This window comes from Thalassophryne amazonica, unplaced genomic scaffold, assembly GCF_902500255.1.
Source record: "Thalassophryne amazonica unplaced genomic scaffold, fThaAma1.1, whole genome shotgun sequence".
Lineage (NCBI taxonomy): Eukaryota > Metazoa > Chordata > Actinopteri > Batrachoidiformes > Batrachoididae > Thalassophryne > Thalassophryne amazonica.
Window position 1 is genome coordinate 21,966 of NW_022986269.1, and position 22,035 is coordinate 44,000.

Consider the following 22,035-nt stretch of genomic DNA (forward strand, 5'->3'; position numbering starts at 1 on the left):
TACAACATTACACGTTACAAAAAAGTTACATGTGTTACATGTCTGAAAGGAGCAAAGTTTCCTTTATTTTCTAGCAGTTATCTCACACTTTTGTTTTTGGACTTGAAATGTTCAACAATGAACATGCCCTTTTGGTGACTTTTGCACCCGGTTTCCAGTCAACCTGTATATGACTTCACAGAGATTCATTCAGAAACCATTCTAAAGGTTAGTGGAAGACTTGCTGTTGTACAGAATCCTGGCCACAATAGAGAGAAACTATTTTCAGATTTATATAGTAAAACTTGCATATAATGGATTCAGGTGGACCAGCAAATTTTGTCCGTTATAATCAAAATCCATTATTTGTATAAAACAGACAGAATTCATTATTTTAATAAAATGGACAAAATCCATTATAGGTATAAAACAACAAAATTTGTTATATGTATGTAACGGGTTAGTAACAGTCAGGAGGCGCTGAACGATCTACTGGGAAGTTACAAGGAAGTACTTTGGTACTTGTCATAGGAAAGGTGTCGTTGATGGCATCGGTGTGGCAGCCAAGTCAAATGTCAGGAGAAAGGCGATGAGCTCGGGTCCCAATGTGCAGTCTGCCAAATATTTTAGTGATGTAGGCCAGAAATGTATGCCTGAGGTCAAGGTTATGCACATTCCCCAGTCTGAAATATCTGAGTTTGTTGAGAGGGAGAAGCTGTGGTCCTGGGTTCTGGATGCCCCTGGTAGCAAAGTTCATGTTATTAGGTATACAGATGGTTCAATATGTAACTTGTTTCATACTGACATAGACAATGAACCACTGGTTTCTGTATTATACCAACAAAAGAATGGATTGAAAGTTGGTGACTGGGTTCTTGTAAGGTTTGATGGGTGCACCTTCCCCGGTGACGTGAGTCAGATCATTGATGATGACACAAGGGTATTGGTGATGAAACCTACAAGGAAGGGCAACTGGGCTTGGCCATTGCAAGTAGATGCCATTGATCACAGGCCTGAAAATATGCTGGGTCAGACTGATCCACCAGTACCAGATGACATGGTTGCTGTTGACAAATGATGAGAAGGTTTTTTTTAATAAAGTAAATCTAGAAATGAAGCACTGAACATCGTTTTTTCACCTGATAAAGGTCTGCTGTAGACATGAACTTCTTTCCTTACTTAGAAAAGATTTGAGAATATTCCAATGTATAGAAAGAAAGAACAATGTTTTGGTATGGCTTTTATGGGGTGTTACTGCATCTAACGCACGTAACATTCAGTGTAACACACGTACCATTACATGTGTTACAGGTTTTCAGTTATGTCATACTCCCAAATTAACAAGGTTGTCATCTGAATGGTCCTGAAGTTACATCTGTAAGTTACATCTTGATGATGTATTCAGACAGCTTGGGACTCCGGCAAGGACGGTCACATTCCTCCCCTCTCCTCTCCTCCTATCTGTTCTCTATCTCTGCTCCGACCTTCAAAGTCCCAGCTTCACCAGACTGTGAATTCTTCAAATTAAGATTGGGATTAACCATGGAATTGATCAGCTGGTCTCTCAAGGCTATTGACACCATTTTTTTTGACAAGGGGATCAGGGTTGGGGACCCTGCGTGCCCTGATGGAACCTACCCAGCGGGCTATGCTCTTGATGCCTGAGAGAAAAGGAGTGTGACATGTGGCTCCACTCTCTGTGGAAGATGTTGAGGATTTATTTCTATTCACTTTTATGGTGGGAGGTTTAGTGCTGATTGGTTTGTGCGCTGCCCTGACCCACAGGAATATTAGCAAGACAGCTGCTTCCAGAATTTTGTCCCCTCATCAGTCCGTCATGATTAATGAGATGGGCAAGGCTGTGTAATCTCAGACTGCATTGAACTCTTGAACTCAAACGCAAAATGGATACCATGTTGGAGCATTTACGCTGCATTGCAAAGGAATATGTTGCTGAGGACCGGAGAATATTCTTCATAAATTTGGACTCTAGTCTTATTAGCCCCTGAAGGCCATATTCCCTGTTCTTCCCCCAGAAGGATCTACAGCCTTGGTGAAGGAATTCGGCTCTCCCTTCTCATCTATCCCCCTCCCTCCAGCCTGCTGTTGCCGAACAACATCACACTTTACACACACACGGACAGAAACTGTCAGACTTTACACCCACACATGGACAAAAATTGACAGAAATTTAACTCATCTGCACACGACGCATGTCTCCCTCCCTCCATCCCTATTACCCCCCCCCCCATGTCTCTCCACTCCCCTCACCCTGGCTTCCTCCCTGCCACCTCGAAGGCAGCACAGTTTTTACTGCTGCAGCCTTCAACCCCCAGGCTGGGCGGCGCGAGCCCCTCCTACTGCAGCCTTCACCCACTTTGCCTCAATTCGAATGACGGACTACTTCAAGTTTAGTACACATAAACAATGTCAAATGTATATGTGTTGTCTTTAATTCTGATGTGTGCCATTATTAAGGTAAACAAGTAATAATTGTGGACTAATTGCTGTATCTTGTCTGTGGTAATTGGAGTGTAAACGTAATTGCCTTTTTTGGGATCAATAAAGTTGTCTGAAATCTTACTTTAAATCCTAAATTTGGAGAACCTGGTCTAAATTTGTGGAATCCTATGGAAAAATATTTTTTATATTTCATATTACGTGTGTTACACCTCCATTGTGCATGACTTCATACTTGCCTTGTCGCAATGTGAAGTCCATGAGGCTTTAGAAAATGCTCTTTTTTTCTAGTTTATATGTATTTCTGCCAGAGAAAATGTAAACATGAGAGTATTTTCATGAATGAAATGGTATTTAGATGCCATAATGTGCTGTTGAAATTGGGTAAGTCAATGTCAGCAGCAGAAAATACCACTGAAAACTATCCCACATGATCCAGATGGGTTTTTCTGGATGATTTGGATATCTGGCATTCCAAAATAATTATTTCATAGAAGAAGGAAGCACTTTATATTTTTAGATCCAGGACCACTTTCCATGGAATGGGCCACTTGGGAATAAATCAAACATGGGGAACACGACTCCCTTTAATCCCGCACAAATGTGTGATCGTGTCGAGAGAATCTACAAATTCTGCTCACTGTGTCCTGAGCGCTTCACAAACTTGCATCCTGTTTTCACTTTCATGGATGTATATCGCAGAAGGTCACAGTTTGAAACCTTGACGAGACTGTAGGGGTCGTGGGTCATGACCTGGGCTATTCTGTGATTGTGCCATGACTGTCAAAACTTTGGTGGAATTTTCAAGAAAGTTTGAAATTTTTTTCATTACAAACTTTGACATTCTTTGCTTATTCCTCACATTTATGTACATGGAGCCTCTGTGTCCACCGGGAGGTTTTCTGGAAGCACCCATGTGACCTTCCAGGATGCATATCCATGAAACTGAGATCAGGTCTTTAGGAAGTCTGACTCATTCAGCAGCATCACACTCCTTATGTTTCTAAATGAGGAATTTAACGGAAGTCCAAAAGATATTGTGGGTCACCCTCAATCTTCTTGTATCGTCCCCTGATTTGTCCAAAGAGAAATGGCTGTTTTCAATTCTCTTGAGTGTGAAGTGACTGGGAGGAGGATCAGCATCTCCAAATCTGAGACCATGGACCTCTGTCAGAAAATGGTGGATTGCCCCCTTTGGCTTGGGGGTGGGTGGGGGGGGGGGGGAGTTTAAGTATCTCTGGGTCTTGTTCATGAGTGGGGGTAAGTTGGAGCAGGAGATGGAGAGACAGATTGTGGCAGAGTCTGGTGTTAACAGATGTTGTACCATGCCATTCTGGTGAAGGAGTTGAACCAGAAGATAAGGCTCTCAATTTACCAGTTGACTTACTCTCCTATCCTCACCTGTGGTCATGAACTTTCGGTAATGACCGATAGTATAAGATTGCAGATACAAGAGGCAAAAATGAGATTCCTCCATCAGGTATCTGGACGGGGTGAGAAGCTCGACTATCCAGGAGGGACTCCGACTAGAGCCACTACTTCTTCACATTGAAGGGAGCCAGTTGAGCTGGTTCGGGCACTTGGTGAGGATGTCCCCTGGTCGTCTCTCTAGGGAGGTGTTCCAGTCACATCCAACTGGGGGAGGCCCAGGGGAAGACCCAGGACACACTGGAGGGATTATATTTCCCAGATGGTTTGGGAATGCCTCGGAATCCCTTGGGAAGAGCTACAGAACTTGGCCAAGGGCAGGGACGTGTGGGATGAGCTGCTTGGCCCTGCTGCCACCGACCTGGATAAGCAGCTGAAAATGAATGAACATTGCATCATGTTGGGTGTTTCCCAGTTTTCATTTGAAGACTCTTAATTCCAGGTTGCTCTAAAAACAAGAAGCTCTGTTTGTTTTGATTTAAACTGACAAAGCGTCAAAGTGAAGCCAAAAGAGGAGGTTGGGTTTGCTGTTCCTTAAGAGACAGAACCTCATCTTCTTTGTGTTCCAGGCTGTCTGGATAAAAAACGGGTTTGTGATCCGTGGGCTCGCCTCGGGTTCTGTGAGAGGAGGAAGTCCTTCATGAAGAAGAACTGTCCTCAGCGCTGTGACCTTTGCTACGGTGAGTTGTGAGTTCTCAACGAGAATCACAAACTTTAAACAGTTACAAGGTGTTTTTACTGTCCATGTGCCTCGTCCTCTGCTTTGACACTCGAGACAGGTGAGCATCCTTCTGACCGGTGCTGTTATCTTTTCTTTTCAGAGCCCCTGGAAATGGTTGCTACACCAACGCCACCTCCGTCCAATGTCAAGGTCAAGATGGTTCCCCGAGGAAAGGTGGTGGGCTTCCGCTGTGGAACCAAACACTCCAGGTCCCCACCAAAAGTGAGGTCAGGACTCAGAGCATTGAAGTCTGTCAGCTTCCAGAATGTGAATGGGATGAAGTCTGTTTAGTGCACACGTGTGGACTTTGATTTCTTTCACTGTGTCTCATCTCCAAACCATAACCGTTTATTTATGCAGCTATTTTTCACAAACTCTAGTTGAAAATGACATCAGTGTGTTTAAAAAGCTCAAAATCCTTCTAACATCTTTTATTTCCACACACACAGATACACCGTGAACACTCAAATCAAAACATGAGGAAAAATGGATCAAAGTTATTACTTTACAGAAAGTGAGGACAAAGAAATCCTAAGAGGTTTAAAAAACCTGCAGTTTGTGTGTTTTCCTTTATAAACTCATTTACTATATGAAGTGAGAAATCCTTGAAGATTTATTGATCTTTCCTGTGAATCAGTGAGCAGCAGACAGCCCCCCCCCCCCCCCACCAGACTTTAACCCCATAATCCCAGAGACTCTGTTTCCTAAAGTACAACAGCACGTAGAACACCGTGGATCACGTCTACACCTCCAGAGGAGAGCTTCCAGAGGCTTCTCGCTCGCTCACCATGGTGTCTCAGCGTGCAGACCTCCCGTTACAGTCACCAAACCGGTTCAGAAAGAGGTCCGAGTGTGGCCAGAGGGGTCCGTAGAGGCACTGCAGGACTGGCAGGGGTTCAAGCAAGCTGCCTCCCACAACTCCACCATCGACCTCCAGCAGTGCACAGACTCGGTCACTGCCTACATCACCACATGCACTGATGATGTAACGGCCCTCAAGACCGTCACCGTTTGAGCCAATCAGAAGCCGTGGCTGACAGGAGAGAGAGAGGGCTACAGGCTTCTGAAGTCTTGGAATGCTGCGTTCAAAGCAGGAGGCCAGGTCGGCCTGAGTACACCAAGGGTCAACCGGTCACGCAGCATCAGAGAGGGCCAGGAGGATAGTCCACCGCTTCAGTGACAGCACAGAGTCACACAACCTGTGGTGGATTACAAGTCCCCACTGCATACCCGTGACAGCTCCACCACTTTGCTGAATGAGCTGAATGCGTTCTTTGCTCACCCCCCCAGGTGAACAGATGATCATACCGCTTGTGGACAGTGTTAGAAGAACACTCAGCAGGATCAACACTCGCAACGCTTCTGGTCCTGACAGCATACCTTCCCATGGTCTGAGGAACTGTGCAGGACAACTAGCAGATGTCCTCACCCACCATCATCCCAGTTCCAAAGAAGGCCCCACCCTCCAGCTTCAGTCCATCTACACTCACCCCCATCCCATCCTCATGAAGTGCTTTGAACAGCGAGTCATGAAGCACATCAAGTCTGTGCCCCCCCCCCGGACCCCTTCCAGTTCACATATTGGTCCAGTTGCTCGATCGAGGATGCCATCCGCCCTCACACATCTAGACAATAAAGACTCATATGTCAGAATGCTGTTGATCGACTTCAGCTCAGCGTTCAACACAATCACCCCCCAACAGTCAAACTAAGCTGGCTGGGACTGAACGTCTCACTGTGCAGCTGGCTGCTGGACTTTCTGTCAGGGAGACCACAGGCAGTGCAGGTCAGCAGCCCGACCATCAACAATGCTGCTGTGGAGAGGGTGAGCAGCACTAGGTTCTTGGGAGTGTTCATCACACAGGATCTCTCCTGGACCATCAATGCCACATCACTGGCCAAGAACGCCCACCAACGCCTCTGCTTCCTTCCAAAATTAGGAAGTGCTAGGGCCCCACCCCCCATCATGTGCACCTTCTACAGGGGCACAATTGAAAGCGTCCTATCAAGCTGCATCATGGTGTGGTACGGCGCCTGCACTGTATCCTGCCACAGGACCCTTCAGTGCATCATGAGAGCAGCTGAGAAGATCACAGGCACCTCTCCCCCCAAGACATATACAGCACCTGCCTCACCCGCAAGGCCATCTGCATCGCGGGACATCCCACTCACCTATTAAACTGCCTCTTCAGCCTGTTGCCATCACGGAGGAGACTGCAGAGTCTCGGTCCAGGTCCAGCCGACTGAGGGACAGTTACACTCACCAGGCTGTCACAGCGCATGGCTCCCTCCCTGCTCTTCCTCCTCTTGCTGCCCTCCTCACACACAAACTCTGGATCCTGCCCCCTGATACTGACATCTTCTGTGATCTTGACTCACAGCTCAGTTTGCTGCCACCACCAGGTACCTCACTGACCACATTCTGCTCTCTGCCCTATTCAAAGATTTATATTCTATGCTGTCTGGGAGACTGAGAGTAACTGAATAGTCATTGTCAATATGTCTGTGTTTGCACTGCAGAATTGGCAAAGTTGACTTGACTCGAGGCAGCACAGTGGCTTAGTGGTTAGCACTGTTGCCTTACAGCGAGAAGGTCATGGGTTCAATTCCCACCTGTGGCCTTTCTGTGTGGAATTTGCATGAACTCCCTGTGTTTGCGTGGGTTTCCTCTGGGTGCTCCGGTTTCCTCCCACATCTGTTGTGTGGGCCGCCAGAAGAGGAGGTACTGCTGGCCCACCACCAGAGGGCGCCCTGCCTGAAGTGTGGGCTTCAGGCACGAGAGGGCACTGCCGCCACGGACACAGCCGGGGGTGACAGCTGTCACTCATTATCTCTTGACAGCTGTCACCCATCTACACTTCATCATCCCACTCCATAAAGACCGGATGTCATCTCCACCTCGTTGCCGAGATATCGTCTACCTTAGGAGGTAACCTTCTCAGCCTGCATATCCAGATAAGTGGTTCCTCAGACACTGCACGAGTGTGTGTTAGACGTGGAGGTGGAATTCCCACCGTTGTTGTTACTGGGTGTTCACACACCCACATCTGATTGTCTCTGCTCCTCGCCAGCAGTACCAGATCCGACACGCAGAGACAGTGGCCACCTGGGGTGTTCGGGATTTGGCGGCTCCAGTATTCTCCAGGTTCGGTGGCGGAGGAAATCCTGTGGTTCCGGTTCTTCTCAGGACAGACGTCCTCTATCCTCGAGCCTGCCCACACGTCACCTTTGCTAATTGACTGTTGTACATATTCTGTAATCTGCTGTGTTTAGTTGTGCTTTTCACAACAGTAAAGTGTTCATATTTGACTCTTTCATTGTCCGTTCATTTACGCCCCCTGTTGTGGGTCCGTGTCACTACACTTTCACAACAGCATCCAAAGATATGCGGGTTAGGTAGATTGGAATCTTTAAATTGTCCCTAGGTGTGCAAGTGGGTGTGAGTGTGTTTGTTTGTTTGTGGCCCTGTGACAGACTGGCGTCCTGTCCTGGGTGTACCCCACCTCACGCTCTATGACTGCTGGGATAGGCTCTAGCTCCCCGCGACCCTTGATTGGACTAAGCGGTTGAAGGTGTGTGTGTGTGTGTGTGTGTGTGTGAGAGAGACTTGACTCGAATAGTCGCATAAACACTGTTTCCTCTGACTTACTTCACATCTCTGTTTTGTTGGAGTCGACCAGCTTCTGTCCCCTGTGTACAGGTTTTCCAGTCCAGGTCCTTTGGACTACAGTCCACAGTTCCTCTGCATTTCTTGGTTTTGCCTCAGAAACCGTATTTTTGATGTCACCCCACAGCTTTTTTGTTGGATTAAGGTCCTGGGATTGGGCTGGTCACTCCATAATGTTAATCTCATTTGTCTGGAACCAAAATACTGGACAGGAGTCTCCATGGACTATGATGTTTGCAGATGACATATTTTATTTGTCAATAATGTTCTTTTGATGATGTTAACCAGTCTATTGTGACGTGTGCTGCTGCCTTTCTTGGCCAGGTCCCCCTTGTAAAAGAGGCGTCGATCTCAGTGGGATTTTATTAAATAATGGTTATTATTATTATTACATGGTGATCTGTAGTGAGAGTAGAGAGCAGGTTGAGTCTAGCCTGGCGAGGTGGAGATATGCTCTGGAGAGAAGGTGAATGAAAGTTAGTAGGAGCAAGACTGAGTACAGTGGTCCCGGTTCACCTTTCGCGGCCTCGCAGTTTCGCGGATTTTTTTGTGCAATTTTGTATGCTTTTTTTTAAACAGCGCATTGTGTTCTGCGTCCTTATCAGGCGGGCCGTTCGCGGCACCGGTCAGCATCACCGCAATTGCTCTCACTGCCTCCAATGCGCTTACTGAGTCTGCGGGCTCGGTAAACGCAGCAGCAGGCCACTCACACTGCCCTCCTGTCTGCTGTGCAGAGCTGCGCCAAATCTGGCGTATCAAGTGTGTATTGAGGGGTTTTACAGCCTTAAAACATCTACGAGGTCTGTCCATAAAGTATCGTACCTTTTTTTTTTTTTTTTAACTATATGGATTTGATTCATATGTTTTCACATCAGACAAGCTTGAACCCCTCGTGCGCATGCGTGAGTTTTTCCACGCCTGTCGGTGACGTCATTCGCCTGTGAGCACGCCTTGTGGAAGGAGTGGTCCCACCCCGTCGTCGGATTTTCATTGTCTGGAAATGGCGGAATGATTTGAGGTTTTTTCCATCAGAATTTTCCAGCTCTCCACAATTTCACTGATACTTACTGGACTGGTAAGCATTGAAAGCCGAGATAGACGTGTCCAAACTTGTCCTCTGACACGCCGAAACGGAGGTGTTCCTTTGTCTCGCTTCCAAAACGAATCGGTCGTGACGCGCGAAGCCTCCGTGCGGCTTTCCATGACAAAATCTCTTGTTAAAAGTGAAATCTGCCGGAAAATGGCTGATGTCCAGCTCTTGTGATAACCAGAGAAAGAGCACACGACGGTCTCGTATCCACAGAGCCATCAGCTCAGAAATGGTCCGGTGGCTTGTGCCGTGTCGTCGCAGCTCGGAGTGCGGCACGCTGAGCGTCCTTAAAGCTGTACTAACAGACCTTATTCTCTGTGAAGCCCGTAAAATTTTCACCGAAAGCCAGATAAATTTTTCGAATAGTTTCCAGGTGCCAGTCTCTAACAGCTTCTGTTAAAAATTCTGATGGAAAAAACCCCAAATCATTCCGCCATTTCCAGACAATGAAAATCCGACGACGGGGCGGGACCACTCCTTCCACAAGGCGTGCTCACAGGCGAATGACGTCACCGACAGGCGTGGAAAAACTCACGCATGCGCACGAGGGTTCAAGCTTGTCTACGTGAAAACATATGAATCAAATCCATATAGTTTCAAAAAAAAATAAAAAGGTACGATACTTTATGGACAGACCTCGTATAATAATTGCAAAAAATAGCGCTGACTACCTCACGGATCTCGTTTATCGCAGGTTATTTTTAGAATGTAACTCCCGCGATAAACAAGGGATCACTGTACATGACTGGCATCTTGCTTCCGCTGGACTGTGTGCTGAATGATGCTCTTCGAATCGCAACAAGGTTGTATTCGTTTCTTCTATTTATGTTTAACACTTCTATTAGTTTTAAAGTATATCCATTGTTAGTCTTATTTAACTAAATTTCTCCCGTTGTGACTCTTAGCAGTGGTTAGCATGTTCATTAGCAGTTAGCTTGTGCTAGCTGAGCTACATGTTTTTTATTGTTGTTGTAATCGTTTCTTTTATTACTGTTACCAGTCGAATACTTCTGTTAGTTTTACAGAGTAACTGCTGTGAATTTTAGATCATTATTTTACTCCTGTGTGAAGCTTACGATTGGTTGGCATTTTAGTTAGCAGTTAGCTTGCTCTAGCTTGGCTACACTCTTGGATTTGCTCGTGCACAAAGTACACTACTTTACACTTTACATTAAGTCTGTGTGATGCTGGCAGATAGGGTGGCTCTTTTAGAGAGCTGTGTCTGTAAGCTAGAACAGCTTCTTAGTTCAGTGGAGTCAGATGTTACGGGCACTCCAGACGAGATTAGCGTTGGACTGGCAAGTGCATCCATCAGCATTCGTTTATCAATGCCAGCTGTAGACCACAGCTTTCAGGCCACGGCTTTCAGACAGTTGTTAGGCGGAGGAAGTCGCATGTTGCCCAGTGCCTGGTTGTGGTACCTCGATCACACTCACCACTGCAAACTTTGAACCACCTTTCTGCCTTGGATATGCCTGTTGTTAGTCCTTTGAGCCCACAGGTGACTTCCACCCCACCTCCAGGTCAAACTCTCGGCATTAGTGATAGTAGATTCTATCACCCGCAAAGTCAGGTTAGACATTGGCTGCATTCCTGGGGCCAGAACTCCCAACATTGCCCTGACATTGCCTCTCATCTTAAGGTGCAGACACTGCAGAAGGGTAGATGGCTAAAGGAACATGACACTAAATACAGTCACACTGTTATGCACGTCAGGGCCAATGATGTCAGGATGAAGCACTCCGAGGTCTCTTGCCAGAAAGATGTGTCAGCATCGAATAATAGTCTCTGGTCCTCATCATTACCCCGTAAGAGGTAATGATTAGACGTTTAGCAGGCTGACATCGTTAAATAGGTGGATGGTGCAATTTTGTAGACAGCAAGGCTTTAGTTTTATTGATAAATGGCCTTCATTCTGGGGCTGCCGTGGTTTGCTGATGCCTGACGTCCTTCACCCTACTGGGGAAGGCCCCGCCATCATGTCTGCGAACATAGATAGAGCTCTTCAGGGAGGGTAACATGAAGATTTTACAGCAGGCGACTCCGACTAGAGCCGCTACTTCTTCACATTGAAGGGAGCCAGTTGAGCTGGTTCGGGCACTTGGTGAGGATGTCCCCTGGTCGTCTCTCTAGGGAGGTGTTCCAGGCACATCCAACTGGGGGAGGTCGTGTGATTGATTCCCGGCCTTTCTGTGTGGAGTTTGTATGTTCTCCCCGTGTCTGTGTGGATTTCCTCCCACAATCAAATCATGCTTATTTAGGATCTGCTCCTTTCTCTGGCCCAAACCAAGGCAGCGTCTCCACCTGGAGTTGGTTCATCCAGATGTGGCTGCCCACTGCTCATAGTGGTTAGATTGTGTGTAACTGTAATTAGAATGGATTAAATACAGAGTTCAAGTTTTGTTGTATGTATATATGTGTAATGACAATAAAGGCTCTATTCTGTTCTATTGTCAACCCCACTGAGGTCCTTATTCTAGGTCTCATTAACAAAACATCAATGTCCTCAAAATCATTGGTGATTAATGATCTAATTATGGATCACCACTTAGATATGATTGGGTTATGTGAAACCTGGCTTAAACCTACAGCTGTCCTCCCCTTAAATGAGGCCTGCCCACCGGCGTACACATTTAGTCATGTCACTCATGATACGAAGCAAGGTGGGGGTGTTCTTATTTATAAATCTAGGTTTAGCTTATTAGCTGTTGGGGGTCACAAATATAACTCATTTGAGCATCTGATTCTTCGCTCTGCTCAGGATATTGCGCGTTGCCAAGGTCAGAAGAATAAAAATCAGTTGTTATTTTGTCATGTATATAGGCCCCCTGGCTCATACTCTGAATTCTTAGATGAATTTGAAGAGTTTATGTCTAATTTGTCAACGAGTGCAGACAACATTCTGATTATTGGTGACTTCAATATTCATATAAATAAGCCTTCTGATCCCCTCTGCAAATCATTTATGGAAATTATGGATGTAGTAGGATTTCATCAATGCATTTGGGACTCGATGCACATTAATGGAAATACCCTGGATTTGTTTCTTGCACGTGGTATTGTTGTCACAAATATTGATATCATGCCTCTTACATCAGTGGTCTCTGATTTATCACTTATTAGGTTCACAGTTTTGCTGCCATGTTTAGTGGAACAACAACCTTTTATATCACTGCGGTGATGCATCAACTCCTCAACTACGACTGAACGCGAAGCGGACCTGCCTGATATCTTCAAGTTTGGAAAATCCCTAAAAGTCTTATGGACAGTTTAAAATCAGCACTCAAAACTACATTCGACATGATTGCACCACCTATATTAGAACCACGCCCCCTCCAACACAGCCACCTTGGTTCAATGATTACCTGCGTGACCTCAAGCATAAGGCAAGAGGTCTATAACAGAAATGGCGTAGTTCAAAATTAGAAGTATTCCACCTTGCGTGGCGTGATGCTGTCTTAGACTATAAGCATGCACTACTGGCTACAAATTGGGTTTACTACTCTGATTTGATTCACAAAAACAAGTATAATTCAAAGTTCTTGTTTGACACGGTGGCAACACTTATTCATGGACAACCACCTGTAGTTCGCTCTCCTTTTACAGCACAAGTTTTCCTGGATTACTTTGAGAAGAAAATAGAAGACATCAGGTTAAACATATCCCAGCATGCCTTAACCCAGCCACTACACCCTGTTATTGATGTGAGCGCCACTACTGAGGTATTACCTAGATTTACAGAATTTGATAGTATCTCACTAGACATGCTGACGAAACTCGTAATGTCAACAAAAAGCACCTGTTTATTTGATCCTATACCAACAAAACTGTTTAAGGACTCTCACGGCCCTGTCCATGTTGGGGGTTTTGAGGGGAGGATTTTCTTTGTTGTTTTGTTGTTCCTCCTTTTGTTTTCTGCACAGGTGCTCCTCGTTGCTCCTGATTTGGGGTGGTGATTATTAAAGCTGTGCACAGGTGTGGTGCACCGAGCTACAGAGATTCCAGAGCTCCAGTCCACACTCGCTCTCCACTGCCACTGTCGCCTTGAGCACGAGGGCCATTCCAGCGGGCCCTGAAGCTGACACCAGACATTTCTTTTTTTCTTTTTAATCCTTTCTTTCTAATAAATATTGTTAAAACCTTTGTTCTGGTGCGTTGTCGCCTCTCTTTTGTTGCGACCTCTTGAGCCGGGTTGTAACAAAATGGGGGCTCGTCACTCCTTTAAATAAGCATTGGGTCACGTGTGGCAGGCGTGAGAAGGCTCATTAAGGTAAGAATCTGTTTTGGTGACCTTGGTAGAATGTATGTCCTATGTCGTTGTCAGATTTTGGTTGAGCGCACTGATAGTTGTGTATTTCTGAGTAAAACCTTTCCCACTCTTGACTGATGTGTGTCTGGGTGGGCCCTCTGATGTCATTTGCTACATGTGGTTTGCTTTGTGCTCTTGGGGAGACACACGTGCTGCGCGGTTGGAGGAGAAATAGTTTTTTTTTTTTTTTTATGAGTTCATGAAGGTAAATGTATGGTTTGAAATGTGCACTTTTGTGAAAATGTGAGGATTTTCCTTGAAGGTCTCAGGCGGCTTTCTCATAAAGAGATTGACTGCTGGGGGGTTTTAGGGATGGAAGTAAGTGCGGGTTTGCAGCATCCCACACCTTTTTCCCCTTCATCGGTTCAGGGTGTGTTCAGGGCCGTTACAGCCGCTGTGAGGAGCACGTAAGTCCACCGCCACACTTCCAGAAGACTAGGGAGGAGCTAGTTTAGGGACTTTTGGTGGAAGAACTGTGGAGATCCTCTTTTATTTTGGTGTAACATTGCAACATATCATTTAATCCTCTGTGGTTTCAGGTAGGTTTTCTTTCTGATTTGTGTTACAAAGGACAAAGTAGTGGGAGGTTTTGTGGAGTCGCCCTCTGTGAGTGGTTTGGATCTCTGCACTAAACAGCAGTTGGCTTCCATTGGAGAGTTTTATAAAGTGGATGGAGGAGATTTAAGGAAGAGTTTGGATCATGTTAAAGGGAATTTGAAGGCAGCATTGATGGAGAAGGTGTATTACCAGATGAAGGTGATGTAGCTGCAGATGAAGTTAATATGCTTTAACGTTTGAACAAAAACAGAGACTGCTGATGTTACAAATGAAGAGGGAAAACTTGGCACTTGACAGGGAGAGACTTCAGTTGGAGCAGAGCAGGTTAAAAATGGCTTCTGAAAATTTGAGTCCATGAAGGGAGTTTGATTTGGTGTCCAATCTGCACCTTGTTTCTAGGTTTGAGCAGAGTGATCCGGACAGATTTTTTGCCCTTTTTGAGAGAGTGTCTAAGTGGAGGGGCCAGCCTGAGGCTGCTCAGGTTGTTATGTTGCAGTCTGTCTTTAGATTTAAGGCTCAAGCAGCATATTCAGCTTTGAGTGAACACGAGAGCCACGGGTACAGAACTGTCAAGGAGGCTGTGTTCAAGGATTATGAGTTGGTTCCAGAAGCCTATAGACAGCGTTTTAGGAAGAAGGGTGAAGGCAGTCCAATGTGGAGTTTGCTAAAGATCTGTGCAAACATTTTAGTAGGTGGTGTTCTGCTCTAGATGTCACTACTTATGAAGAGCTTTGTGACCTAATTGTACTTGAACAGTTTCTTGACTGTGTTCCAACTGAAGATGCTCCTCACATACTTGAGAGGGGAAAAGCTGCTGGATCTGAGGCAGCTACGACTGCTGAGGACTATAGTTTGGCTCATAAAAGATACTCATACTCATAAATACTCATAAAGATGCTCCCTCTCTGATTTTTCCACCACTAAACCTGTGAGTCATTCAGGGTTTGTTAGGTCTGAACCAGCTGGACCTGATTGTTTTTTAAGTCCATGCGTTCTGATCTGATTGTTGCCATGAAAGGGTCACTGGAAGAGTGAATGTCCCGTTTTGAGAAGCAAAGTTGGTATTTTTCCTAAAAATGTTGAAGCTGCTGCATTTACAGGCCGAAGGGAAGATGCCACACTTTTAAGTGCTAAGTCTAAAAACTGCTCTGGTTTGGGGGCATTTGTTTCGGATGGTTTTGTGTCACTTTGCGGTAATGGTTGTAAAGTGCCAGTGAGGGTTTTGAGGGATACTGGAGCAACTGATTCCTTCATTCGAGCTTCAGTTTGACCATTTTCAGAGGATACTTATACAGGTGACTGTGTCATTGCTAGAAGTGTCAGTTTGGTTCCGCTGAGTGCATCTTTGCACAAGTTTTTTTGACTTGTGGTCTTGTTGAAGGAGGTGTTCACCCTGCAGTACGTCCAGCTGTACCAGTAGAGGGCGTGAATGTCATTTTGGGTAACGATTTAGCTGGTGATAGCAGTAGTTTTAAGGTGTTTACTTGAGACGTTAGCAGGGGTCGGTACACAGGCAGGCAGACCAAAATGAGCGAGGTACACAGGCAGGTGGTCAAGAAACATGATGAAGCAAAGGTAGCAAGACAAACACAAGAACAGAGCTGGAAGGAAGGCACAAGACACATCCATCTGGCGAGGGACAAAGGTAAACTGTGAGGCTTATAAAGCACCCAGGTGATTAACTGCAAATCAAGAACAGGTGTGTGGAGAAGCTCCCCGAACCAGGGTGTGGCCAGACAGAGAGGAACGCCCACCACCGAGAGCCAAGAGAGAGAGACAAGAAAGAGCAGGACAGAGAAAAACCAAGCAGAATAATAAAACAAGTAAACAGACAAATCACACAGCAAACAAAATAAAATAAAAATAAACAGAACACATACCAACTAAAATGCAGATTCTGACAGAAATAAAGTGTTTTCTTCCTCACACGATCAAACAGGCCATTTAGTAGTTAACAAAACATACAATCATATTCTCTGTTATTTTTTCTGGCCTCGTTTAAAGTGTGACATTACAGCTTATATCAAAACTTGTCATCAGTGTCAAGTAAGGAGCAAACCAAACCAGTCTATTAGACCAGCGCTACTTCATCCAATAAACGAAAATTGAAAATACTTTTGAACATTTGATAACTGATTGTGTTGGGCCTTTGCCTAAATCAAAATCTGGTTCTCAGTATCTGCTAACTGTTATGTGTCTGGTTACTTGTTACCCTGCTGCATTACACAATATTACTGTGAAGTCTATTGTTAAGGTATTAACTCAGTTTATAGCCATATTTGGTATTCCTAAAATCATCTAAAGTGACCAGGGGTCAAATTTTTCTTCACACCTCTTTGCCCAAGTCCTAAAACAACTTAACATGAAGCACAATCAGGCCTCGGCGTATCACACACAGAGCCAAGGAGCTCTGGAGAGGTTCCATCAGACATTGAAGTCCCTGTTGCGCTCTTATTGCGCAGAGTTGTGTGGGGATTGGGAAGAAGGTCTGCCATGGTTACTTCTGGCAGCAAGAGAGGTTTGTCAGGAGAGTACTGGTTTCAGTCCAAATGATCTGATCTGTGGTCATAAGGTACAGGGTCCATTAGTAGTACTTCATGATAAGTGGGCCTCAGATGAACCTCCTGCTAATTTGTTGGACTACAACCCCAATTCCAATGAAGTTGGGACGTTGTGTAAAATGTAAATAAAAACAGAATACAATGATTTTCAAATCCTCTTCAACCTATATTCAATTGAATACACCACAAAGACAAGATATTTAATGTTCAAACTGATAAACTTTATTGTTTTTGTGCAAATATCTGCTCATTTTGAAATGGATGCCTGCAACAGATTTCAAAAAAGCTGGGACAGTGGTATGTTTACCACTGTGTTACATCACCTTTCCTTCTAATAACACTTAATAAGGGTTTGGGAACTGAGGACACCAATTGCTGAAGCTTTGTAGGTGGAATTCTTTCCCATTCTTGCTTGATGTACGACTTCAGTTGTTCAACAGTCCGGGGTTTCCGTTGTCGTATTTTGGGCTTCATAATGTGCCACACATTTTCAATGGGTGACAGGTCTGGACTGCAGGCAGGCCAGTCTAGTACCTGCACTCTTTTACTATGAAGCCACACTGTTGTAACACGTGCAGAATGTGGCTTGGCATTGTCTTGCTGAAATAAGCAGGGACGTCCCTGAAAAAGACGTTGCTTGGATGGCAGCATGTGTTGCTCCAAAACCTGGATGTACCTTTCAGCATTGATGGTGCCATCACAGATGTGTACTTTTCTACTTTGCGTCTGTCCATTTCAAATGAGCTCGGGCCAAGAGAAGGCGGCGGTGTTTCTGGATGTTGTTGATGTTTGGCTATCACTTTGCATGGTAGAGTTTTAACTTGCATTTGTAGATGTAGCGACGAACTGTGTTAACTGACAATGGTTTTCTGAAGTGTTCCTGAGCCCACGCAGTAAGATCCTTTACACAATGATGTTGGTTTTTAATGCAGTGCTGCCTGAGGGATCAAAGGTCACGGGCATTCAATGTTGGTTTTCGGCCTTGCTGCTTACGTGTAGAAAGTTCTCCAGATTCTCTGAATCTTCCGATTATATTATGGACTGTAGATGATGGAATCCCTAAATTCCTTGCAATTGAACGTTGAGAAATATTGTTCTTAAACTGTTGGACTGGATTGTTCTTAAACTGTGATCCTCACCCCATCTTTGCTTGTGAATGGCTCAGACGTTTGGGGATGCTCCTTTTATACCCAATCATGACTCTCACAATTAGTGTCCTCAGTTCCCAAACGCTTATTGAGTGTTGTTAGAAGGAAAGGTGATGTAACACAGTGGTAAACATACCACTGTCCCAGCTTTTTTGAAAGGTGTTGCAGGTATCCATTTCAAAATGAGCAAATAAAGTTTATCAGTTTGAACATTAAATATCTTGTCTTTGTGGTGTATTCAATTGAATACACTTAGATAAGATAGGACTTTTATTGTGACATTTAAAAACCCACCAGTGGGATGACTTAGTTTGGTTGCCATGGGAGCGGGGTCAGTAGGAATCACAAAGGAGATTGGAGCGCAATCATTTTTTGACCTCTCTTCCCAGGCTCTCTCCATTTGACGTTGAAAGCCTTGTACTCGTGGATATCTTTTCAGTTTTTGTAATGTTGTTTACGTTTTTCAAGTAAACAGTTAAAATCAAGAAGTGGACTCGTGGATTTATTTTTGGAGTGTTTTTGATACAAGGGAGTCTGACGAGCGTTAAGCTCAAGCTTCAATAGGAACATAAGAACCTACGTTTTCAGTCAAAAAACTTGTTCTACACGGACTACTGGATGCCAAAACTGGACTGGATGTTTAAGGACAATGAAAATAGAACACCCCTGCACGGATTTGGAGACTTGTCATTCGAAAGAAAACGACAACTGTAAGTTGAAAACTGCTACGGATTGGCGGTGTTGTCAGCTAAGATTCAAAGGACGTCTCTCTGTTGAAGCTAAATGCTCAACAGTTTGCTAACTAATGTGAATGTGAAAGATTTAAACTAACATGGAAGAGCCAGAACAGAAACAAGCTGTAAAAATGACAGAAAAAGGCATGGAAGATCATAAAATCAGTATCCAGTATGCATTCAGTATCCAGTACAGTATTATTAGACAGCATTGCTTAAATTTTCATTGTTACGCAGATGATACCCAGCTTTATCTATCCATGAAGCCAGAGGACACACACCAATTAGCTAAACTGCAGGATTGTCTTACAGACATAAAGACATGGATGACCTCTAATTTCCTGCTTTTAAACTCAGATAAAACTGAAGTTATTGTACTTGGCCCCACAAATCTTAGAAACATGGTGTTTAACCAGAACCTTACTCTGGATGGCATTACCCTGACCTCTAGTAATACTGTGAGAAATCTTGGAGTCATTTTTGATCAGGATATGTCATTCAAAGCGCATATTAAACAAATATGTAGGACTGCTTTTTTGCATTTATGCAATATCTCTAAAATCAGAAAGGTCTTGTCTCAGAGTGATGCTGAAAAACTAATTCATGCATTTATTTCCTCTAGGCTGGACTATTGTAATTCATTATTATCAGGTTGTCCTAAAAGTTCCCTAAAAAGCCTTCAGTTAATTCAAAATGCTGCAGCTAGAGTACTGACGGGGACTAGAAGGAGAGAGCATATCTCACCCATATTGGCCTCTCTTCATTGGCTTCCTGTTAATTCTAGAATAGAATTTAAAATTCTTCTTCTTACTTATAAGGTTTTGAATAATCAGGTCCCATCTTATCTTAGGGACCTCATAGTACCATATCACCCCAATAGAGCCCTTCGCTCTCAGACTGCAGGCTTACTTGTAGTTCCTAGGGTTTGTAAGAGTAGAATGGGAGGCAGAGCCTTCAGCTTTCAGGCTCCTCTCCTGTGGAACCAGCTCCCAATTCAGATCAGGGAGACAGACACCCTCTCTACGTTTAAGATTAGGCTTAAAACTTTCCTTTTTGCTAAAGCTTATAGTTAGGGCTGGATCAGGTGACCCTGAACCATCCCTTAGTTATGCTGCTATAGACTTAGACTGCTGGGGGGTTCCCATGATGCACTGTTTCTTTCTCTTTTTGCTCTGTATGCACCACTCTGCATTTAATCATTAGTGATCGATCTCTGCTTTCTTCCACAGCATGTCTTTTTCCTGGTTCTCTCCCTCAGCCCCAACCAGTCCCAGCAGAAGACTGCCCCTCCCTGAGCCTGGTTCTGCTGGAGGTTTCTTCCTCTTAAAAGGGAGTTTTTCCTTCCCACTGTAGCCAAATCCTTGCTCACAGGGGGTCGTTTTGACCGTTGGGGTTTTTCTGTAATTATTGTATGGCCTTGCCTTACAATATAAAGCGCCTTGGGGCAACTGTTTGTTGTGATTTGGCGCTATATAAATAAAATTGATTTGATTGTCACTGTTGTGGGCTGGGGGTTTGGCTGGCTTTGTTTTTGTTTTCTGTTTCTCCCACCAGGTGGTATGCATTCAGGACTGAGTGGCTGAGTATTAGGACCTCACCCTGAACACCTGAGGCTTGTTTTCACGTGCAGGTCATCAGGACTCACAGCTGTGGTGTATTTTGTCTTGATCAGAGATTGCTGTACTTAAACCTTAAATGCACAGTGTGTGATTGCCAGAGACTCGACCTTGTGAGCAGACGTGTGGGATCGGTGTCAGGAGAACAATCTCACCATTACGGATGCAGAGACCGCTCCAGGTTTGACGCCACAGTCTGTGAAGGAGGATTGGGTGAGGTCTCACGCTCTTCAGCACACTTCCTGAGGTAATTTGGTTTTGGTGACTTTTATGAAGTAATGACAGTAGATTTGGTGTCCCTCACACCTTGTGTTACTGAGCTGTCACGTTATGCTAATTGTCTAATCAGCTTCTGCTGCAGTGGAGATTTGAACTGAGTTGTTCCGTGCCTGCAGGGTGAGAAGCTGATGTATAGATTTAAGCCAGGAAGTATTTGCTGATTGTGTGCACCTTTGAGCTGTGTCTCTCTGTGTGGAGAGTGTTGGTCTCACCTCATATTTTCTTGCTTCACAGTTTTCATGGTTTGTCGCGGCCACCTGGGGGGTGTCGACGGGGTCCCTGGGTCCGAACTGCTGTGGCTCCGCACCGCTTGCGCTGCTGAGAGCGCGCCGTGTTTTCACCTCACCAGACCGCGGACATTTTAGTTGTTTATCACTTCACTCACTTTCATTAAAATGTGTTATCCTTTGAACCGTGCTCTGCTTATTTTATGCTGGGTCCTGTCGAATGCTGGGTCGGTGCTCCGACCACGTCCGACACATAACAGTCACAGAGTACTTAGTGAAGAATCACAAGGCATCTTTACTTCCTGATCTCACTATTAAAACATTCAAAGGAGACCCACTGGAGTATAAATAATTTATTAGATCCATTGAACATGGCATTGAAAGCCGCACTGAGGATGACCGTGACCGTTTTTGCTGCAGTACACAAGTGGACAGCCACACGAGTTGGTGAAGAGCTGCATTCACATGCCACCTTCAACAGGATATGCCAAAGAAAAGCAAATGTTGCAAGACTATTTTGGTGATGACTACAAGATTGCAGAGGCATACTTAAAGGAAGCCATGGACTGGCAGACAATCAAACCAGAAGATGGCGCTGTGCTACAGTCATTTGCATTGTTCCTGACTGGTTGCTCCAACACAATGGCAGATATTAGCTACATGGAAGACTTGGACAATGCAGCTTGCATTAAGGCATTAGCTAGCAAGCTACCCTACAAGCTGAAGGAATCCTGGAGAAAATACGCCCGCGACCTGCAAGAAAAAACAAAGGCAAGAGTTAAATTCAAGGACTTTGTTGAATTTGTGAACAAGCAAGTCAAGTACTTACTACACCCTCTCTATGGGAACATAAAAGAAAACACCACCAGCACAAAGGATTCAATTCGACAGAAACCAAAAGCACAAGACAAAGACACAGCTAGATCCAAGAAGGTTTTCACAACATCCGTTGCTTTGTCAGCAGAAAACAAAGACCAGAAGGAAAATGAAAGCTCAACATCTAACAAAACAAAATCAGTGGAAGCTAATGGGAAACCCTGTCTTTACTGCAGCGGAGAACATCACAGTTTCGCAGTCTGCAAAGGATACAAGAAGCCACACAAGGAAAAGCTTGAGTTTTTCAGAAGTAAAGGGCTGTGCATCGTATGCTTGAAACATGGCCGTATGAGTAGCAGCTGTACAGAGAAGACTCAATGTCAAGAATGTGCTCGTTCACATCCTACTCTGCTGCACATCACATTTAAAGAGTCAAAGGAAG

General features: G+C 44.8%; 1 protein-coding gene across 1 annotated transcript in view; it reads left to right on the forward strand.

Annotated features, from left to right (window-relative positions):
* The window catches only part of mmp23bb (matrix metallopeptidase 23bb), a 45,635-nt gene that overhangs the window by 15,439 nt on the left and 8,161 nt on the right, over window positions 1-22,035 (forward strand). Inside the window, exons 6-7 of the mRNA XM_034165454.1 lie at window positions 4,437-4,547; window positions 4,689-4,815. Coding sequence (XP_034021345.1) covers window positions 4,437-4,547; window positions 4,689-4,815 — 238 coding nt within the window. The remainder of the gene's footprint in view (window positions 1-4,436; window positions 4,548-4,688; window positions 4,816-22,035) is intronic.